Source organism: Salvelinus alpinus, chromosome 16 (assembly GCF_045679555.1).
Source record: "Salvelinus alpinus chromosome 16, SLU_Salpinus.1, whole genome shotgun sequence".
NCBI lineage: Eukaryota > Metazoa > Chordata > Actinopteri > Salmoniformes > Salmonidae > Salvelinus > Salvelinus alpinus.
In genome coordinates, this window is record NC_092101.1 from 26,274,208 (window position 1) to 26,295,787 (window position 21,580).

Below are 21,580 nucleotides of genomic sequence, written 5' to 3' on the forward strand. Positions count from 1 at the left end.
CATTGAGCAGGGCCCTCACTCCAACCCCAGTTGTAACGAACCAGATTCAGTTTATCAACCAGCTAATTATTATAATGTGCTAGATTAGGGTTGGAGGGAAAACCTATAGGACAGTAGCTCTCCAGGAAGCGGGTTGGAGAGCCCTGGGATAGAGAACAGGGGAGGGGGATTTAGAGGGAATTGCTAGGCCTAGCTGTTGAGTCAGGATGATGAGTCATTGTGTTTCCAGGGGCCCCGGTCTTTCCTCTTCAACACTTCCCCTGCTACATGCCCCAACATGAGGCTTCATCCCTCTCCCCTCTACCCCTCCTCTTCTCCATTCAGGAGCTGTCTGGTTCATCTCCGGATTGCTCAGAGGCAGGAACATCAGCTGATCCACACATTCCCAAATACAAAGCGCATTATCCAACTGTCTAACAGGTGATGCGATTTCGCTAGACCAACTCGGATCTAGGACGGGGCGATGTGTTCATCAGAGCACTGAGATGCTGTGTTAATGTGGACTCATCTTTGTGTGTGCCTCTACTTATCAGCAGCCAGAATAAAAAAAAATATATATTTTACCCCTTTTTCTCCCCAATCTCGTGGTATCCAATTGGTAGTTAGTCTTGCCTCATCGCTGCAACTCCCGTACGGACTCGGGAGAGGTGAGGGTCGAGAGCCGTGCGTCGCCCGAAACGCAACCCAGCCAAGCCCCACTTATTCTTGACACAATGCCCACTTAACCCGGAAGCCAGACGCACCAATGTGTCGGAGGAAACACCGTACACCTGGCAACCGTGTCAGCGTGCACTGTGCCTGGCTCTCCACAGGAGCCGCTAGTGCGCGATGGGACAAGGACATCCCTGCCGGCCAAACCCGGACGACGCTGGGCCAGTTGTGCGCCGCCCCATGGGTCTCCCGGTCGTGGCCGGCTGTGACAGAACCTGGACTCGAACCCAGAATCTCTAGTGGCACAGCCTTAGACCACTGCACCACTCGGGAGGCCCAGCAGCCATATTTGTGTTTATGACGTGTTATAAAATAAATTATATTTTGATGTCAGGAAAAGTGTATTTAATCAACAGGGTGTATTTTCTACCCATTCCGTGAGCGATGGTCTCTGTGTTTTTTTCTGAGGGGCTGGGAGGTGTTAATTCCAGCTAGGTTTGGATCGTTTGGTCCTTAGTCTATGGGAATGCTGTGGCTTTTGGTGTGAGCACTTACAGCCATTCACACACCTAACTCCCTCGTGTCATGTGGCCTTGGCAGTGAACTCACTGACCTCTGTTCTGGGGTCACGGTAGAAACTCTGGCCACTGCAGCGCAGTCACCCCACAGATCTGGGTTCAGATTACCCAACCCCAGTTGTAACCTGAAACAGCTGGAGGATGAGGACTTGTCTGATCCTGAACTAGTGGTTAGAGGTGGTTACTTCTTCCTACTCTGTTGGGCGGGCGGGCAGGCAGACAGAATTGTGGACTCTGTGAAGAGCCATCTGGTGGAATGTCAAATAATTTTTTATTTGTCACATACACATCGTTAGCAGATGTTAATGCGAGTGTAGAGAAATGCTTGTGCTTCTAGTTCCGACCATGCAGTAATATCTAACAAGTAATCTAACCTAACAATTTCACAACAACTACCTTACACTTGTGTGTATATGTAACTCAATGTTACTGATGGCTCTTTAACAGTCTGATGGCCTTGAGATTAAAGCTGTTTTTCAGTCTCTCGGTCCCTGCTTTGATGCACCTGTACTGACCTCGCCTTCTGGATGATAGCGGGGTGAACAGGCAATGGCTCGGGTGGTTGTTGTCCTTAATGATCTTTATGGCCTTCATGTGACATCGGGTGGTGTAGGTGTCCTGGAGGGCAGGTAGTTTGCCCCTGGTGATGCGTTGTGCAGACCTCACTACCCTCTGGAGAGCCTTGCGGTTGTGGGCGGAGCAGTTGCCGTACCAGGCGGTGATACAGCCCGACAGGATGCTCTCGATTGTGCATCTGTAAAAGTTTGTGAGTGCTTTTGGTGACAAGCGGAATTTCTTCAGCCTCCTGAGGTTGGAGAGGCGCTGCTGCGCCTTCTTCACAACGCTGTGTGGGTGGACCAATTCAGTTTGTCCGTGATGTGTACACCGAGGAACTTAAAACTTTCCACCTTCTCCACTACTGTCCCGTCGATGTGGATAGGGGGGTGCTCCCTCTGCTGTTTCCTGAAGTCCACAATTATCTCCTTTGTTTTGTTGATGTTGAGTGTGAGGTTATTTTCCTGACACCACACTCCAAGGGCCCTCACCTCCTCCCTGTAGGCCGTCTCGTCGTTGTTGGTAATCAAGCCTACCACTGTAGTGTCGTCCGCAAACTTGATGATTGAGTTGGAGGCGTGCATGGCCACGCAGTCGTGGGTGAACAGGGAGTACAGGAGAGGGCTCAGCACCCTTGCCCCGGTGTTGAGACTCAGCGGGGTGGAGATGTTGTTACCTACCCTCACCACCTGGGGGCGGCCCGTCAAGAAGTCCAGGACCCAGTTGCACAGGGCGGGGTCGAGACCCAGGGTCTCGAGCTTGATGACGAGTTTGGAGGGTACTATGGTGTTAAATGCTGAGCTGTAGTCGATGAACAGCATTCTCACATAGGTATTCCTCTTGTCCAGATGGGAACAGCAGACTGGGATAAGGATTGATTGAATATGTCCTTAAACACACCAGCCAGCTGGTCTGCGCATGCTCTGAGGACGCGCCTGGGAATGCCGTCTGGGCCTGCAGCCTTGCGAGGGTTAACACGTTTAAATGTTTTACTCACCTCGGCTGCAGTGAAGGAGAGCCCGCAGGTTTTGGTAGCGGGCCGTGTCAGTGCCACTGTATTGTCCTCAAAGCGAGCAAAAAAGTTATTTAGTCTGTCTGGGAGCAAGACATCCTGGTCCACGACGGGGCTTTGTTTCTTTTTGTAATCCGTGATTGACTGTAGACCCTGCCACATACCTCTTGTGTCTGAGCTGTTGAATTGCGACTACTTTGTCTCTATACTAGGACTTAGCTTGTTTGATTGCCTTGCGGAGGGAATAGCTACACTGTTTGTATTCGGTCATGTTTCCGGTCACCTTGCCCTGGTTAAAAGCAGTGGTTCGCGCTTTCAGTTTCACGCGAATGCTGCCATCAATCCATGGTTTCTGGTTTGGGAATGTTTTAATTGTTGCTGTGGGTACGACATAGTCAATGCACTTTCTAATGAACTCGCTCACCGAATCAGCGTATTTGTCAATGTTGTTGTTGGACGCAATGCGGAACATATTCCAATCCACGTGATCGAAGCAGTCTACAAGCGTGGAATCAGATTGGTCGGACCAGCGTTGAACAGACCTGAGCGCGGGAGCTTGCCGTTTTAGTTTCTGTTTGTAGGCTGGAAGCAACAAAATTGAGTCGTGGTCAGCTTTTCCGAAAGGAGGGCGGGGGAGGGCCTTATATGCGTCGCGGAAGTTAGTATAACAATGATCCAAGGTTTTACCAGCCCTGGTAGCACAATCGATATGCTCATAGAATTTAGGGAGTCTTGTTTTCAGATTAGCCTTGTTAAAATCTCCAGCTACGATGAATGCAGCCCCAGGTTGTGTGGTTTCCAGTTTACATAAAGTCAGATAAAGTTCGTTCAGGGCCATTGATGTGTCTGCTTGGGGGGGGATATATACGGCTGTGATTATAATCGAAGAGAATTCCCTTGGTAGATAATGCGGTCGACATTTGATTGTGAGGAATTCTAAATCAGGTGAACAGAATGACTTGAGTTCCTGTATGTTGTTATGATCACACCACGTCTCGTTAATCGTAAGGCATACACCCCCGCCCCTCTTCTTACCAGAAAGATGTTTGTTTCTGTCGGCGCGATGCGTGAAGAAACCAGCTGGCTGCACCGACTCCGTTAGCGTCTCTCGAGTGAGCCATGTTTCCGTGAAGCAAAGAACGTTACAGTCTCTGATGTCTCTCTGGAATGTTACCCTTGCTCGGATTTCATCAACCTTGTTGTCAAGAGACTGGACATTGGCGAGTACTATGCTAGGGAGTGGAGCGCGATGTGCCCGTCTCCGAAGCCTGACCAGAAGACCGCTTCGTTTGCCCCTTTTACGGCGTAGTTGTTTAGGGTCGCCGGCTGGGATCAGATCCATTGTACTGGGTGGAAGGCAAAACACAGGAACCGCTTCGGGAGAGTCATATTCCTGGTTGTAATGATGGTGAGTTGACGTTGCTCTTATATTCAGTAGTTCCTCTCGACTGTATGTAATGAAACCTAAGATTACCTGGGGTACCAATGTAAGAAATAACACATAAAAAAAAAAAATACTGCATAGTTTCCTACGAACACGAAGCGAGGCGGCCATCTCTGTCGGCGCTGGAAGTAGACTCATGGATGCCACCCGTTAGATAAAATACGGAACGGAATAAACGTTTTGTTTTTGAGGTGATAGTTTCCGGATTAGTCAAAGGTATATGGTTTAGAGAGAAATAGTCGACGCGTTATAATTCCTGTAATAACTTGCGGCTGAACTTGACAGGGGTTCCTTCGTTATTTTACCGTTCATGTCTTCCATAGAGAATGTCTTGATCAACTTCAAATAAGGTCTGTGTTTCGTGCAGGCTTAAACCGCCTCGACTTTTTGATACCCGTGTAAATCTCACTAGGATAAGGTAACGTTTGTCAACATATTTTCATAAATCCACTCAACAAAAAAATTTATCTTCGCTTATGTTTAGCCAATATTGATCAGAGTTACCTTGTCCTATGGATATCTACACAGTTATAAAATTGGCAAGGTGGTGTAAGCCTACACGAAACACAGACCTTATTTTAAGTGAATCTAAAAATATCCTTTGGAATAAATGAAGGAACCGCTTTTCAGATTTTGCTAGAAGGTGTCATGGGAATTATGACTCGCACTTTGGTCGTCAATTCTTACCACGCCCATTATTAAAATAGGATTTCCTGCATATAGAAATGACAGTTTTTGTTTTCAACATTTTGTTTTCAAAATTCATTAAACTCTATTTTTATTCAAACAGTTGAGAGTATTTGTCTCCTAAGCAGTATCATTGTCACTTCAGAGCTGTGTGTGTATTTATGTATTATATTAAGTTAAAATAAAAGTGTTCATTGTTCATTCAGTACTGTTGCAGTTGTCATTATTACAAGAATGTGTGTATGATATATATATATATATAGAACTTTTTTTATTTTATTTTTAATAAATCGGCCGATTTAATCGATATCTGCTTTTTTTGTCCTCCAATAATCAGTATCAGTGTTGAAAAATCATAATCGGTCGACCTCTAATTTCAATACATACAGATGGCGAGGTGAAGTCGATGGTCAAAACACTGCAGCCTCATCCATCCATTTAAGTTGGTGGCTTTCACCACGTTTGCCCTACTGTCTGTTATGATGCGCACTCTGGCTGAGTCCAGGCTGCTAGAGTCCCCCTGGGTTATCTTCCCAGTGTGATCCTGTTGAAAGTAGGCAGTCTGCAAGCACCTGCTGTGTAGCTTCCAGTCGGCATCGATGTGTCATTGACATGTAAGGCTCCATCGTCCTCCTGTTGGACCACATATCAGTTGTCACAAAATAGTGCACCTGTTCAGCGCCGACGTCATTTTGGCATGAAATTAATGGTACATGGCATTTTGTATTTCTTAAACCCACTTTGTTCAACTGGTGAAATTGGGGCCATGTCTTTTGCGATGTGGTACGTTATGGCATCTGTTATTTCATTCCATTGGTGAGAGTGCCGTATGGGGAGTTGCATGTGCAAACGATTCCGTAATGGATTGTTGCCCTTGGGCTTTGCTCTTGCCATGACTGACGCTTGTTGGCCTCTGCCTCATTTTTCTTTGATGTGGATTCGTCATGCTTTCTGGGACTGCATCGTTTAGTTAATTTCCCCCGCCAATGAACAAGGCTACTCGCAACATCACTTGGAAGAACTGCCAACAACAGGTGTGGGAAGCATGAGAGAGAATGCTGCTCTGATTGGCTGTTGTAGTCTGTTGGTTCAAATTAAACGACATAGATGAAAGTGTTGAGCACCAGGAACGCACATTTTTTTCCTATGCCGTTTCGCTTTCATATATGCCGCGCTGCTTGTTAGGCTATTGTTTAATTCACGCAGGAACATTGTGTAATCAACAAATGACTGGCATACACAAAATTGCTTTGTTATGAGTTGATGTCGGTGTCAGTCATTTTCAGTTTATTGTCCCAGCTGTAATCACTAATCCGGTTTAGCCCCAGGCAGAATCTGAGCCACATTAACCTTGTGTGTTGTTCTGGCAGACACACTTCTTGGCTACTCTGGACCAGGTAGTACAGTAGCCACTTAGACAGACAGGGTAATGACAGCCCAGCACACAGCGGAGGGAGGAACTACTCACTAGTCTGACATAAGGACAGCGATACCAGTGTAGTGGAACCAGCCCTTTGTTGCTTGGACACACAGACACACACATATATATACACGCACACACACACAGTCCAGCAGAAGAGCCACACAAAGGCCAGTGCTGTCTGTCTTGTACGCAGGGTCTCTCTCCGCTGACTGTCAGTGATCTGAACGTCTCCTTATTCCTCATTTGGTTTACTGTTGTGGGTTTGTCAGAGAGAGAATCATTTAATAAGAGAACATGAGGGTGTTATCAGACAGCTGGAGATATTAAACATTTCACTATTACAAATCTTTCCTAGTACTGTAGGTATAAGTATGCAGCCAGACAATGTTGGTCCAAGTTTCCCAATAGCGATGGAATTTAGGCTTACAATGTTTTAACAATGCATCTTTCCTACAATGGCCGAAGCTGTAACATATGTGTTTCAGAAAACACCACGCAGAGAGAACGGATGCTAATTGCGTTGTTTGAGAATGTGTTGATACTGATAGGATTGAAAGAAAGGGAGCGCTGCTCTCGGATCAGCCTTCTGCCATCAAAACTTAACATTATTATTATTTCACAATACTGACGACGGATCAGCTCCTAGAGAGAGATTACCACCTACGGCTGCAAATGTTGAGGGAACTTTTTCGCTTAGCCTACCCAATAAACATTACAGACAACAGTAGCCTACAAGTAGCAACATAGAACTCGATTGAACATAATGTATTTCAGTATGATTGAAATAGGCCTATACTGTTGATCTATTAAAACTTCTTAGGGATCGGCGTCCCATCAACGGGACAGTTGAAAAATCATGCCGCGCATTATGTCAAAATCGCAGATTTTAGATTAACAACAAATGTCGGTACGTATACGTGTCTATCGGCTTAAATTATTGTTAATATAACCGCACTGTCCAATTTACAGTGGCTATTACTGCGGAAAAATGCCATGCTACTGTTTGAGGTGCCATGCTATAGGTTTGATAAATTCACCTCTGGAGGTGAAATGTGTACTTACATTCTGAAATTTTGCTCTGATTTATCATCCAAAGGGTGCCAGAGATATGAAGTTTTGTTAGATAAAATCCTTTTTCATATCCTGAAATGGTCAATATAGCATGCACGATTGATTTTGTATTTCCACTCGTTCAGTTTGCAAAGAAAGGGATCTGAAAATCTCACCCTAAACGTTGTTTCAACAAGTCAAATCACGTTCGTATCTATTCTTCAGAGATCCTAGAACGCAACGAGACGTCACTATCATTAGGGGTGTAGTATATCCTGTAGGACACCATATTTGGTCAGAGAGCGACGTCAGATGACGCCGGCGGCCATCACTTGAACGACTGTATCTTTGTCAAATAAGCACCAATCGGGGTCAAACAAAGCTAGCTAGATAGCCAATGAGCAGGGCTTTACTGGAGTATCCGGAAACCCTGTGTATGTCGCAAAATGTAGCTTCTAACCTTTTGCGACAGCATGCCTTTTACCTTTTGGACAAAAATTATAAGAATATTAATTGAGAAACTGATTGTTTTGCAAATGTTGAACTTATAATATGGCTACGAATACTGGAAAAGCTAAATCAAAGTCCAAGTATACAGATTTGACGATATTCTTGCAGAAAAATGTAATATGAATCAACTGTCTCCTTCACGATTTGCCCAAATGTACCTGGGTGACTTCACACTAAGTCTTTAGTCATACTTCAAGTTATCTGAAGCTTTGCACATACACTGCTGCCATCTTGTGGACACCATCGGAATTAGAACCAGAGTGATGGCTATAACTGTGACCTTTCTCTTGCATTTCAAAGATGGTGGTATTTTCTTCTAGCAGATCTATTGTGTTATATTCTCCTACATTCAATTCACATTTCCACAAACTTCAAAGTGTTTCCTTTCAAATGGTACCAAGAATATGCATATCCTTGCTTCAGGGCCTGCGCTACAGGCAGTTAGATCTGGTATGTCATTTTATACACGATTGGTTGTTTCAATTGCAAAGACATTGACAACTTTGATCTAAAGTTATCGGCGGTCAGAGATAGAATCACATGGTTTATCCATGTTTAGAGAAAATCTAAGGTGTATAAAGTGACGCGGGATGGCGCAAAAGCATCTGTTCTACGAGTGGTCTGAGGCAGCCGTTTAGATTAACAGCGTTTTCAAGTGCAACATTAATAACAATGGTTTTGGGAAAACGATTGGAGATTTAACAATGCCCCTGCGAAGGTTCTAACAATTAATTTAGCCTTAAGATGCTTTTGGGAAACTGGGCCTTGTACTATAGGGAGACAGACTGCAGGTTGTTTTTTGGCAGCATTGTGATTTTGGCAAGGAAGTCATATGAACTCGTGGATACCATTTGTATGTCTCTGCATGCAGTCTGAAGGAAGTTGTTAACTAGCGTTAGCTCAATGACTGGAAGTCTATGGTAACTGTTGGGATGTTAGTAGATTCCATAGACTTCCAGTAATTGCACTAACACTAGTTGGCATTGGCTCGCAAAACTACCTCTAACTTCCTTCATACTGGATGCAGACATATACAAATGGTATCCATGAATTCCATGGATAAGATGGTGCCAAAGAGGATAGCTAACGTTTTACATGCTCCTGACCAATTGTGCTATTTTGTTAGTTTTTCAAAACTTATTTTGTACATAATGTTGCGGCTACTGCCTCTTATGACCGAAAATAACTTCTGGACATCAGAAAAGCTAATATTCACCATGAACTGGAAGAAGCTTTTTCCTTTAACCCTTTTCCATTTTTTTAAATTTTCGCCTGAAATGACATACCCAAATCTAACTGCCTTTAGCTCAGGCCCCGAAGCAAGGATATGCTTTTTCTTGGTACCATTTGAAAGGAAACACTTTGAAGTTTGTGGAAATGTGAAAGGAATGCAGGAGAATATAACACATTACATATGGTAAAAGATAATACAAAAACACAAACTGTTTCTTTGTATTTTTTTGTACCATCTTTGAAATGCAGGCGAGAGTCCATAATGTGTTATTCCAGCCCAGGTGCAATTTAGATAATGGCCACTGGATGGCAGCAGTGTAAGTGCAAAGCTTTAGCCTGATCCAATGAACCATTGGATTTCTGTTCAAAATGTTGTATCAAGACTACCCAAATGTGCCTGATTTGTTTATTAACTTCATATGGCTGCAATCCTGCTACCGGGATCGATATGACAACAGCCAGTGAAAGTGCAGGGCGCCAAATTCAAACAACAGAAATCTCATAAAATTCCTCAAACATACATGTGTCTTATATCATTTTAAAGGTAATCTTGTTGTTAATCCCACAAGTGTCCAATTTCAAATATGCTTTTCAGCGAAAGCACTACAAACGATTATGTTAGGTCACCACCAAACCACAATAAGCACAGCCATTTTTCCAGCGAAATATAGCAGTCACAATAAGCAGAAATAGAGATAAAATTAATCACTAACCTTTGATTATCTTCATCAGATGACACTCAGGACTTCATGTTACACAATACATGCATGTTTTGTTTGATAAAGTTCATATTTATATAAAAAAATCTGAGTTTACATTGGTGCGTTATATTCACTAGTTCCAAAACATTTAGTGATTTTGCATAGCCACATCGTTTCAACAGAAATACTCATCATAAATGTAGATGATAATACAAGTTATACACATGGAGTTATAGATATACCTCTCCTTAATGTAACCGCTGTGTCAGATTTCAAAAACTTTACGGAAAAAGCAACCCATGCAATAATCTGAGACGGCGCTCAGAAATATAATAAAATTAGCTGCCATTTGAGTCAACAGAAACCAGAAAATACATGATAAATGTTTCCTTACCTTTGATGAACTTCATCAGAATGCAGTCCTAGGAATCCCAGGTCCACAATAAATGCTTAATTTGTTCGATAATGTCTGTTATTTATGTCCAATTAGCTACCTTGGTTAGCGCGTTTGGTAAACAATTCCAAAGTCACAAAGCGCGTCCACTATAACGTGACGAAATGTCCAAAAGTTCCGTAACAGTCAGTAGAAACATGTCAAACGATGTACTGAATCAATCATTAGAATGTTGTTAGCATACATCTTGAATAACGTACCAACCAGAGAATTTGATTGACTTCAGATAAGCGGTGGAACGGAGGTCCTCCTCATGTGAACGCGCATGGTGAAAGCATGGTCAGCTCGTGGCAGTGGTGACTAATTCCTGTCTCCTTCGCCCCCCCTTCACATTAGACAAAGTTCTATTGACTGTTGACATCTAGTGGAAGCCATAGGAAGTGAAAACTCATCCATATCTCGCTGTAATTTCAATGAGCGCTTGGTTGAAAATCTGCCGCCCCCAGAAAAAATCCAAACAGGAAGTGGAACTTCTCAGGTTTTTGCCTGCCATATGAGTTCTGTAATTCAAACCGTTTTAGAAACTTCAGAGTGTTTTCTATCCAATACTAATAATAATATGCAAATATTAGCAACTATGACTGAGGAGCAGGCCGTTTACTCTGGGCACCTTTCATCCAAGCTACTCAATACTGCCCCTGCAGCCATAAGTTAATAACTTTTCATGTTCAAAACTGTGCACTCTCCTCAAACAATAGCATTGTATTCTTTCACTGTATTTGCTACTGTAAATTGGACAGTGCAGTTAGATTAACAAGAATTTAAGCTTTTTGCCAATATCAGATATGTCTGTCCTGGGAAATGTTCTTGTTACGTACAACCTCAGGCTAATGCGATTAGCAAATGTTAGCTCAACTGTCCCGCAGGGGACCCACCAATCCTGAAGATGTTTAACGAGTCTGACGAGAAGGATATACTGCTCCCCTGGGTACAGGCCCAAACCCCTGTCATTTGTGTGAAGAAAGAGGACGCAGATTGCGCTGCATTCTGAGAATCTGTAGGACATCGAGTGAACTCCCACTGCCATCAATTCTTCTTGCTAACATGCAATCATTGGAAAATAAAATTGATGACCTACTATTATCCTACCGACAGGACATTTAAGAACTGTAGTATCTTATGTTTCACCGAGTCGTGGCTGAACGATGACATGGATATTATAGAGCTGGCGAGATTTTCCATGCACCGGCATAAAGGAGAAGCTACGTCTGGTAAGAAGAGTGGTGGGGGTGTGTCTTTTTGTCAATAACAGCTGATGCGCGATGTCGTCTAATATTAAATTAGTTTCGAGGTATTTCTCACCTAAGGTAGAGTACCTTATGATAAGCTGTGGACCACACTATCTACCAAGAGAGTTCTCATCTATATTTTTCGTAGCCGTCTATTTACCACCACAGACCGATGCTGGCACTAAGACCGCACTCAACCAACTCTCTATTAGGCCATAAGCAAACAAGAAAATGCTCATCCAGAAGTGGCGCTCATAGTGGCCGGGGACTTTAATGCAGGCAAACTTTTACCAGCATGTCACATGTGCAACCAGAGGAAAAAAAATCTCTAGGACACCTTTACTCCACACTAAAGAGATGCATACAAAGCTCTCCCCCGCCCTCCATTTGGCACATCTGACCATAATTATATCCTCCTAATTCCTGCTTACAAGCAAAAACTAAAGCAGGAAGTACCAGTGACAAGCTCAATACGGAAGTGGTCAGATGACGCGGATGCTACGCTACAGGACTGTTTTGCTAGCACAGACTGGGATATGTTCCGGGATTCATCCAATGGCATTGAGTACACCAGCTCAGTCATCGGCTTCAACAATAAGTGCATCAACGACGTCATCCCCACAGTGACCGTACGTACATATCCCAATCAGAAGCCATGGATTACAGGCGACATCTGCATCGAGCTAAAGGCTAGAGCTTCCGCTTTCAAGGCGTGGGACAGTAATCCGGACGCTTATAAGAAATCCCGCTATACCCTCAGATGAACCATCAAACAAGCAAAGCGTCAATACAGGATTAGGATTGAATCCCACTATGTGGCAGGGCATGAAAACTATTACAGAATACAATGGGAAACCCAGACGTGAGCTGCCCAGTGACGCGTGCGTGCCTACCGTACGAGCTAAATGCCTTTTTATGCTCGCTTCGAGACAAGCAACACTGAAGCATCCAGCTGTTCTGGATGACTGTGTGATAAAGCTCTCGGTGGCAGATGTGAGCAAGACCTTTAAACAGGTCAACATTCACAAAGCCACGGTGCCAGATGGATTGGTAAGTGTCTAAACTGATATTTTCAACCTCTCCCTGTCTGAGTCTGTAATAACTACATGTTTCAAGCAGACCACCATAGTCCCTGTGCACAAGGAAGCGAAGGTAACCTGCCTAAATGACTACCAACCCGTAGCACTCACATCTGTAGCCACAAAGTGCTTTGAAAGGCTGGTCATGGCTCACATCAACAGCATTCTCCTGGATAACCTAGAGCCACTCCAATTTGCATACCGCCTCCAAAAGATCCACAGATGACGCTATCTCAATTGCACTCCACACTGCCCTTTCCCACCTGGACAAAAGGAACACCTATGTGAGAATGCTGTTCATTGACTACAGCTCAGCATTCACCATAGTGCCTACAAAGCTCATCACTAAGCTAAGGACCCTGGGACTAAACACCCCCCTCTGCAACTGGATCCAGGGCTTCCTGACGGGCTGCCCCCAGGTGGTGAGGGTAGGTAGCAACACATCTGCCACGCTGATCCTCAACACTGGGGCCCCTCAGGGGTGTGCACTTAGTCCCTTCCTGTACTCCCTGTTCACCCACAACTGTGTGGCCAAACACGACTCCAACACCACCATTACGTTTGCTGACTGCACAAGTGGTAGGCCTGATCACCGACAACGTTGAGACAGCCTATAGGGAGAAGATCAGAGAGCTGGCAGTGTGGTGCCAGGACAACCTCTCCTTCAATGTGGGCAAGACAAAGGTGCTGATCCTGGACTACAGGAAAAGGCGGGCCGAACAGTTCCCCATTTAACATCAACGGTGCTGTAGTGGAGCGGGTCGAGAGTTTCAAGTTCCTTGGTGTCCACGTCACCAACAAACTATCATGATCCAAACACACCACGACAGTCATGAAGAGGGCACGACAAAGCCTATTCCCCCTCAGGAGACTGAAAAGATTTGGCATGGGTCCCCAGATCCTCAAAAGGTTCTACAGCTGCACCATCGAGAGCATCCTGACTGGTTGCATCCCCGCCTGGTATGGCAACTGCTCGGCCTCCGACCGTAAGGCGCTGCAGGGGGTAGTGCGTACGGCCCAGTACATCACTGGAGCCAAGCTTCCTGCCATCCAGGACCTATATAATAGGTGGTGTCAGAGGAAAGCCAATAAAATTGAGAGACTCCAGTCACCCGAGTTATAGACTGTTTTCTCTGCTACTGCACGGCAAGCGGTACCGGAGTGCCAAGTCTAGGACCAAATGGCTCCTTAACAGCTTCTATCCCCAAGTCATAAGACTGCTGAACAATTAATCAAATGGCCGCTGGACTATCAATCAAATTTATCAAGCAATCAAATTTATTTATAAAGCCCTTCTTACATCAGCTGATGTCACAAAGTGCTGTACAGAAACCCAGCCTAAAACTCCTAACAGCAAGCAATGCAGGTGTAGAAGCACGGTGGCTAGGAAAAACTCCCTAGAAAGGCCAGAACCTAGGAAGAAACCTAGAGAGGAACCAGGCTATGAGGGGTGGCCAGTCCTCTTCTGGCTGTGCCGGGTGGAGATTATAACAGAACATGGCCAGGATGTTCAAATGTTAATAGATGACCAGCATGGTCAAATAATAATCACAGTGGTTGTCGAGGGTGCAACAGGTCAGCGCCTCAGGAGTAAATATCAGTTGGCTTTTCATAGCCGGTCATTCAGAGTATCTCTACCGCTCCTGCTGTCTCTAGAGAGTTGAAAACAGCAGGTCTGGTTAACAGGTCAGGGTTCCATAGCCGCACTATTACATTGACCCCCCCCCCCCCCCTCCATTTGTTTTGTACACTGCTGCTACTCGCTGTTTATCTATGCATAGTCACCCCTACCTACAAATTACATCAACTAACCTGTACCCCCCGCACATTGACTCGGTACCAGTACCCCTTGTGTATAGCCTCGTTATTGTGTTACTTTTTATTATTTTTTTACTTTAGTTTATTTGGTAAATATTTTCTAAACTCTTCTTGAACTGCGCTGTTGGTTAAGGGCTTGTAAGTAAGCATTTCACGGAAAGGTCTACACTTTTGTTGTATTCGGCGCATGTGACAGTTTGATTTGATTAATCTGACTCATTGCCAAAGTATCCCTTTAAGCCTACAAGTGTCTATTACAAGATGGTCCATGATGGTATGAGCCCTGGGGGCAGCGGCGTCATTCTCTGGGGTCGTAGCATAATAAGGGTCTACGCAGCATTTTTATACATGACCCTTTAAGCATGATGATGTTAATTTCTTAATTAACTGAGGAATCTCACCTTTGTGGAAGCACCTGCTTTCAATATATTTTGTATTGTTCATTTACTCAAGTGTTTCCATTATTTTGGTAGTTACCTGTACCTTAGCAACAATCTTTCTTGTCTCTCTCGCTCATCTTTCTTGTCTCATGTGTTTCTCTCTCGCTCTCGTCTGTCTCTCTCTCGTCTGTCTCTCGCTCCACATCTGAAGTGAACTTACCAGTTTCATCCACAAGGTGGCACTGTTGATCCAGGGTCTGATAAATGAAGCATTAGATTTGTACATTTTAGTCATTTAGCAGACATGGGTTTACATGTAGTTTCTCTTTGTCATTGTAATTGTTTGTGTGTCCAGAGTGCACACACTGAGGATGAGGAGTGGTCTCCTGCACTAACAGACTGATGGTGTGGGAATGATGGACCTCCCCAATGGCCAATCAAGCATCACCACTGCCTCTGAGGTGAGACACACACCTTTACCCCCTAAACTCCTTACATTCTAATTATAATTTTTTTGGGCAATGAGGCCCTTTATCTACTTCCCCAGAGTTAGATGAACTCGTAGATACCGTTTTTAGTACATAAAGGAAGTAAAAAAGGGCCTCTTGCCAAAATCCTGAAGTATCCCTTTAATTTCTGTGTCCGTGCAGGGCTTGAACATAAGTGCATTGTAGTGTTCCCCCAGGAGAGGTTTGGGAAACACTGATATAAAGAGCATTGTGGGTGTAAATCAAAACCTTATTTCTTTGAGCTTTTAGTTTCCCATGTTCCCTGTCCTAACGTGCATGTCTCCAGAAGAGCAGCAGCTCAGAGTCTCTCAGTGAGAAGGGTTCTGAACTGAAGAAGAGTTTTGATGCCGTCGTCTTCGATGTCCTGAAGGTCACCCCGGAGGAGTATGCAGTAAGTAGCTACCTATCCAACATATTGTGTTTGTGTGTGTAAGGAATAGTGCTTATGTGACAGTGAGACACTAGAGGGAAGGGGAATGACAATGATGCCTCTTGGACAGTCTTTTAGAAGGAGGATTAAGTGGGTGAGTTCAGTAATAATTGATGTGTGTTGGCAGGAGGACACACTCGCCCTAATTTCCTCTGACATGCTCAATAGAACAAGGCCTATCCAAAAGCTACAGCTCCCAGCCTTAGATGGATCAAAACAGTCCACCTTAATATCCTAGACAGTCAGTTTCCATGACGTCAGACAACATAAACCAGCTCACTGCGTATTATAGACGATCACTGTGTAGAGTATAATGAATGGCCTGTCATTTACCTGCTTTTCCCCGAAAAGCCAAAGCGCTGTATATTATTTATTGCCGATTTAGATCCTGGTATTTCTACAGGCAGCACAGTCAGAGCATTACTGCAACGCAGCTGATTTTTGATGTGATTAGGGCAGCAGCTCTTTATCGCTGACACAGTTCCTCTGGTTAAGTTTTTAGGAAGGTTCCATACTCAATGTTCTAGGCTCTATGTATAACTCTAGTTTGAGCCATTCTTCTCACTGTTGGGAGTCCTCTCCCCTGCCTTGCAATACCCAGCTAGACAGACAGGGAGCACTACCCTTTCATGTTCAAAGATCAAATAGGGGGTGCTTATATTTGTCCTGTTTCACAAATGTGAGAGTGTGTAACCTGTACAAGTGTATGGTGTTCAATGGAAATGTGTTTTTTGTGTATCCCACTCTACCTGCGACACCGGAGCAATTAGGGTTAAGGGCAATTCCACAGTAGCGAAATTACGCTTTTGGAGTTCAAATGCAATAATTTTATAACCAACGTTTCGACTGCCAAACTGTCTTAATCAGGGTAATTGTTTTAAATCTATTCCAAACAAATTTCAAAGCTTAACAAACCATACAAGGACTACTTTTACATTTTCCACAAAAAAATGTACATATACTAATGTAGTGGAACATCTGTGCAGAATGAATGTAAAATCCCTCCGGGTTGTATGCGACCGCGTTTTCCTAAAACTAAATATTAAGATTCATAGATGTCTGCAGAAAGACTGGGGTGTCAACTATGACATGGCACCTGGAGTTTGAAAAAATATATTTTGGTTATTAAGTAAGTGAAGTGAATTTACACCCGATAATGGAATTACATCATGGGTCCCTCATCTGTACGATACCGAAATGCATAATTATGAATATCAATGACATTCTCAAGTTTGTACAACACAGTAGAGTACAGTGCAGTACAATCCAGCAGAGTAGAGTTCAGTGCTGTAGATAATACACTTAACAAAAATATAAACGCAACGTGCAACAATTTCAAAGATTTTACTGCATTGAAATTCATAAGGATATTAGTCAATTGAAATAAATAAATTTGGCCCTAATCTATGGATGAGTTGGAGTACAGATATACATCTGTTGGTCACTGACCCCCCCCCCAAAAAAACAGGAAAGGACATGGATCAGGAAATCAGTCAGTATCTGCTGTGACCACCATTTGCCTCATGCAGTGCCACATCACCTTCGCATAGAGTTGACCAGGCTGTTGATTGTGGCCTGTGCAATGTTGTCTCACTCCTCTTCAATGGCTGTGTGAAGTTGCTGGATATTGGCGGGAACACGCTGTCGTATGCGTCAATCCAGAGCATCCCAAACGTGATCAATGGGTGACATGTCTGAGTATGCAGGCCATGGAAGAACTGGGACATTTTCAGCTTCCAGGATTTGTGTACAGATCCTTGCGACATGGGGCTGTGCACGATCATGCTGAAACATGAGGTGATGTTGGCGGATGAATGGCATGACAGTGGGCCTCAGGATCTCGTAACGGTATCTCTGTGCATTGAAATTGTCATTGATAAAATGCAATTGTGTTTGTTGTCCGTAGCTTATGCCTGGGCTGGCGTGGTTACACATTGTGTGCGGTTGTGAGGCTGGTTGGATGTACTGACACATTCTGTAAACGACATTGGAGGCAGCTTATGGTAAAGAAATGAACGTTTACCTTCTCTGGCGACAGCGGTGGTGGACATTCCTGCAGTCAGCATGCAAATTGCACACTCCCTCAACTTTGCTGTGTGACAGCTGTGTGATGATCATGCTGTTTAATCAGCTTCTTGATATACCACCCCGTTTAGGTGGATGGATTATCTTGGCGAAGGAGAAATGCTTACTAACAAGGATGTAAATGAATTTCTGCACAACATTTGAAAAATAAGTAGTTTTTTGAGTATGGAACATTTCTGTGATCTTTTATTTCAGCTCATGAAACATGGGCCAACACTTTACATGTTGCGTTTATATTTTTGTTTACAGTACAATGTAATGTATTTTACCTTACTTTTCACTGTGCTTCAATGCTTCAAGCATTGCACTGTTTATGACTTCAAGCCTATCAACTCCCGAGATTAGGCTGGTGTAACCGATGTGAAATGGCTAGCTAGTTAGCGAGGTGCGCGCTAGTAGCGTTTCAAACGTCACTCGCTCTGAGACTTGGAGTAGTTGTTCCCCTTGCTCTGCATGGGTAACGCTGCTTCGAGGGTGGCTGTTGTCGATGTGTTCCTGGTTCGAGCCCAGGTAGCGGCAAGGAGAGGGATGGAAGCTATACTGTTACACTGGCAATACTAAAGTGCCTATAAGAACATCCAATAGTCAAAGGTATATGAAATACAAATCGTATAGAGAGAAATAGTCCTATAATTCCTATAATAACTACAACCTAAAACTTCTTACCTGGGAATATTGAAGACTCATGTTAAAAGGAACCACCAGCTTTCATATGTTCTGAGCAAGGAACTTAAAGTTAGCTTTCTTACATGGCACATATTGCACTTTTACTTTCTTCTCCAACACTTTGTTTTTTGCATTATTTAAACCAAATTGAACATGTTTCATTATTTATTTGAGGCTAAATTGATTTTATTGATTTATTATATTAAGTTAAAATTAGTGTTCATTCAGTATTGTTGTAATTGTCATTATTACAAATAAATAGACAAAATTGGCAGATTAATCGTTATCGGCTTTTTTTCGTGCTCCAATCGGTATCTGCGTTGAAAAATCATAATCGGTCGACCTCTAGTCCATGGACGTTTGGTGTCGGTCAGAGCTCAGTGGGTGAGGATGCTGGTGACAGTAAATGGAGGTGTGTGGAGCTGGGTGAGGTGACATTAAGTGGATAGTGAGAGATGGAGGGGTTGTCCAGATTCAGACTGTAATACTTTTTAGTTTGACCAGCAGACAACAGAAAGACACAAACCAATTATGAGCTGAACATAACAGTATGTCAGTGGAAGGGAGGACAATAGCAGGTGACCCAACTGGTTTGTGATTGTGACAGCTATAATATCTCTTTGTAGCCGGTTCAGTTGCAGTATTTCCGTTACTGGTTTTTGGGTAAATCCGTTACCAATTTGGTAACTGAATTAGGAGTTTTAATCACCTTCAAATTCATAACCAAATTGAAATCAGTAAAATCACTAACTAATTGGTTGGTCAACCATTACTTGTTTCTTCTGTAAACTTTAATTAACCTCTCATGAGAGAAATGTGAAAATATCTTAAAGATGCTAACGGAATTACAAGGCAATCTTTCTTAATGTTAAAGAATGTAAACCATTTCTCAAACTAAATATAAGTGTTGATAATAGTTGGTAGGGGTTTAACTTCATAATTATTGTTTTGATGTATTTCTGATAGCCTTTGGCTTTTTCTGGTAGATGTTTTCTAAGACCCCTTTTCCATCTGTTTATCCAGAAATCCAAGTCTTTACTTAAGCCACATTTTTGGGGGATTGAAATGGTTGAAAAATGTATGTACAGTTGAAGTCGGAAGTTTACATACACTTAGGTTGGAGTCATTAACTAGTTTTTCAACCACTTCACAAATTTCTTGTTAACAAACTATAGTTTTGGCAAGTCGGTTAGGACATCTACTTTGTGCATGACACAAGTAATTTTTCCAACAATTGTTTATAGACAGATTATTTCACTTAAAATTCACTGTATCACAATTCCAGTGGGTCAGGAATGTACATACACTAAGTTGACTGTGCCTTTTAAACAGCTTGGAAAATTCCAGAAAATGATGTCATGGCTTTAGAAGCTTCGGATAGGCTAATTGACATCATTTGAGTCAATTGGAGGTGCACCTGTGGATGTATTTCAAGGCCTACCTTCAAACTCAGTGCCTCTTTGCTTGACATCATGGGAAAATCTAAAGAAATCAGCCAAGACCTCAGAAAAAAAATTGTAGACCTCCACAAGTTTGGTTCATCCTTGGGAGCAATTTCCAAATGCCTGAAGGTACCACGTTCATCTGTACAAACAATAGTATGCAAGTATAAACACCATGGGACCACGCAGCCATCATACCGCTCAGGAAGGAGACTCATTCTGTCTTCTAGAGATGAAGGTACTTTGGTGCAAAAAGTGCAAATCAATCCCAGAAGAACAGCACAGGATCTTGTGAAGATGCTGCAGGAAACGGGTACAAAGTATCGATATCCACAGTAAAACGAGTCCTATATCGACATAACCTGAAAGGCCGCTCAGCAAGGAAGAAGCCACTGCTGCAAAACCGCCATAAAAAAGCCAGACTACAGTTTGCAACTGCACATGGGAACAAAGATTGTACTTTTTGGAGAAATGTCCTCTGGTCTGATGAAACAAAAATAGAATTGTTTGGCCATAATGACCATTATGTTTGGAGGAAAAAAGGGGATGCTTGCAAGCCGAAGAACACCATCCCAACCGTGAAGCACGGGGGTGGCAGCATCATGTTGTGGGGGTGCTTTGCTGCAGGAGGGACTGGTGCTCTTCACAAAATATATGGCGTCATGAAAAGGATGTGGATATATTGAAGCAACATCTCAAGACATCAGTCAGGAAGTTCAAGGCTTGGTCGCAAATGGGTCTTCCAAATGGACAATGACCCCAAGCATACTTCCAAAGTTGTGGCAAAATGGCTTAAAGACAACTAAGTCAATGTATTGGAGTGGCCATCACAAAGCCCTGACCTCAATCCTTTAGAGAATTTGTGGGTAGAACTGAAAAGGCGTGTGTGAGCAAGGAGGCCTACACACCTGACTCAGTTACACCAGCTATGTCAGGAGGAATGGGCCAAAATTCACCCAACTTATTGTGGGAAGCTTGTGGAAGGCTACCCAACACGTTTGACCCAAGTTAAACAATTTAAAGGCAATGCTACCAAATACTAAACTTCTGACCCACTGGGAAAGTGGTGATCTGACCTAAGACCGGTGATTTTTACTCTAATTAAATGTCAGGAATTGTGAAAAACTGAGTTTAAATGTATTTGGCTTAGGTGTATGTAAACTTCCGACTTCAACTGTATGCCTTAATTTCCCCAAAATATGGTCTCTTAGCATTCATTTGACACCCAATTTGATATGCCTTTATTAACTTCACATGTTGGTGCTCGTGGGTCCTTTTCGATGACGATGCCCTTGAGTGCCTTTCTCAAGAGCAGATCGACAGATTTTTGAACTAGCAACCTTTCAGTTACTAGTCCAATGCTGTAACCGCTATGTTACTTCTCCCCAAAATATGGGATTTCTCCTGGTTATTCTAGTTACTCTAAGTATTGAATAAAGTTTGGAAAGCACTGCAATGATGTCTGGTCAACTCTTCATTCCAAATCTGTGGGCCAAATTACAGCTCCGCACCTCCCATTCTCCCCTCTCTCTCTCTCTGTCTGTCTCTTTCTCCAGGGTCAGATCACACTCATGGACGCTCCAGTGTTCAAAGCCATCCAGCCTGAGGTGCGTTACAGTACAGGGACCGTCTGTTTTTTCCTGC

At 43.4% G+C, this 21,580-nt stretch overlaps 1 protein-coding gene across 5 annotated transcripts in view; it reads left to right on the top strand.

Annotated features, from left to right (window-relative positions):
- The window catches only part of ralgps2 (Ral GEF with PH domain and SH3 binding motif 2), a 151,108-nt gene that overhangs the window by 39,043 nt on the left and 90,485 nt on the right, over window positions 1-21,580 (top strand). For 2 of the 5 annotated variants that reach the window (XM_071345644.1, XM_071345647.1), the window contains exons 2-4: window positions 15,160-15,265; window positions 15,600-15,704; window positions 21,493-21,543. In XM_071345644.1, coding sequence (XP_071201745.1) covers window positions 15,218-15,265; window positions 15,600-15,704; window positions 21,493-21,543 — 204 coding nt within the window. In that variant the 5' untranslated portion in view covers window positions 15,160-15,217. Of the gene's footprint in view, window positions 1-15,159; window positions 15,266-15,562; window positions 15,705-21,492; window positions 21,544-21,580 lie in introns of those variants that run through there. The other 3 variants (XM_071345645.1, XM_071345648.1, XM_071345646.1) reach the window with 3 other exon arrangements.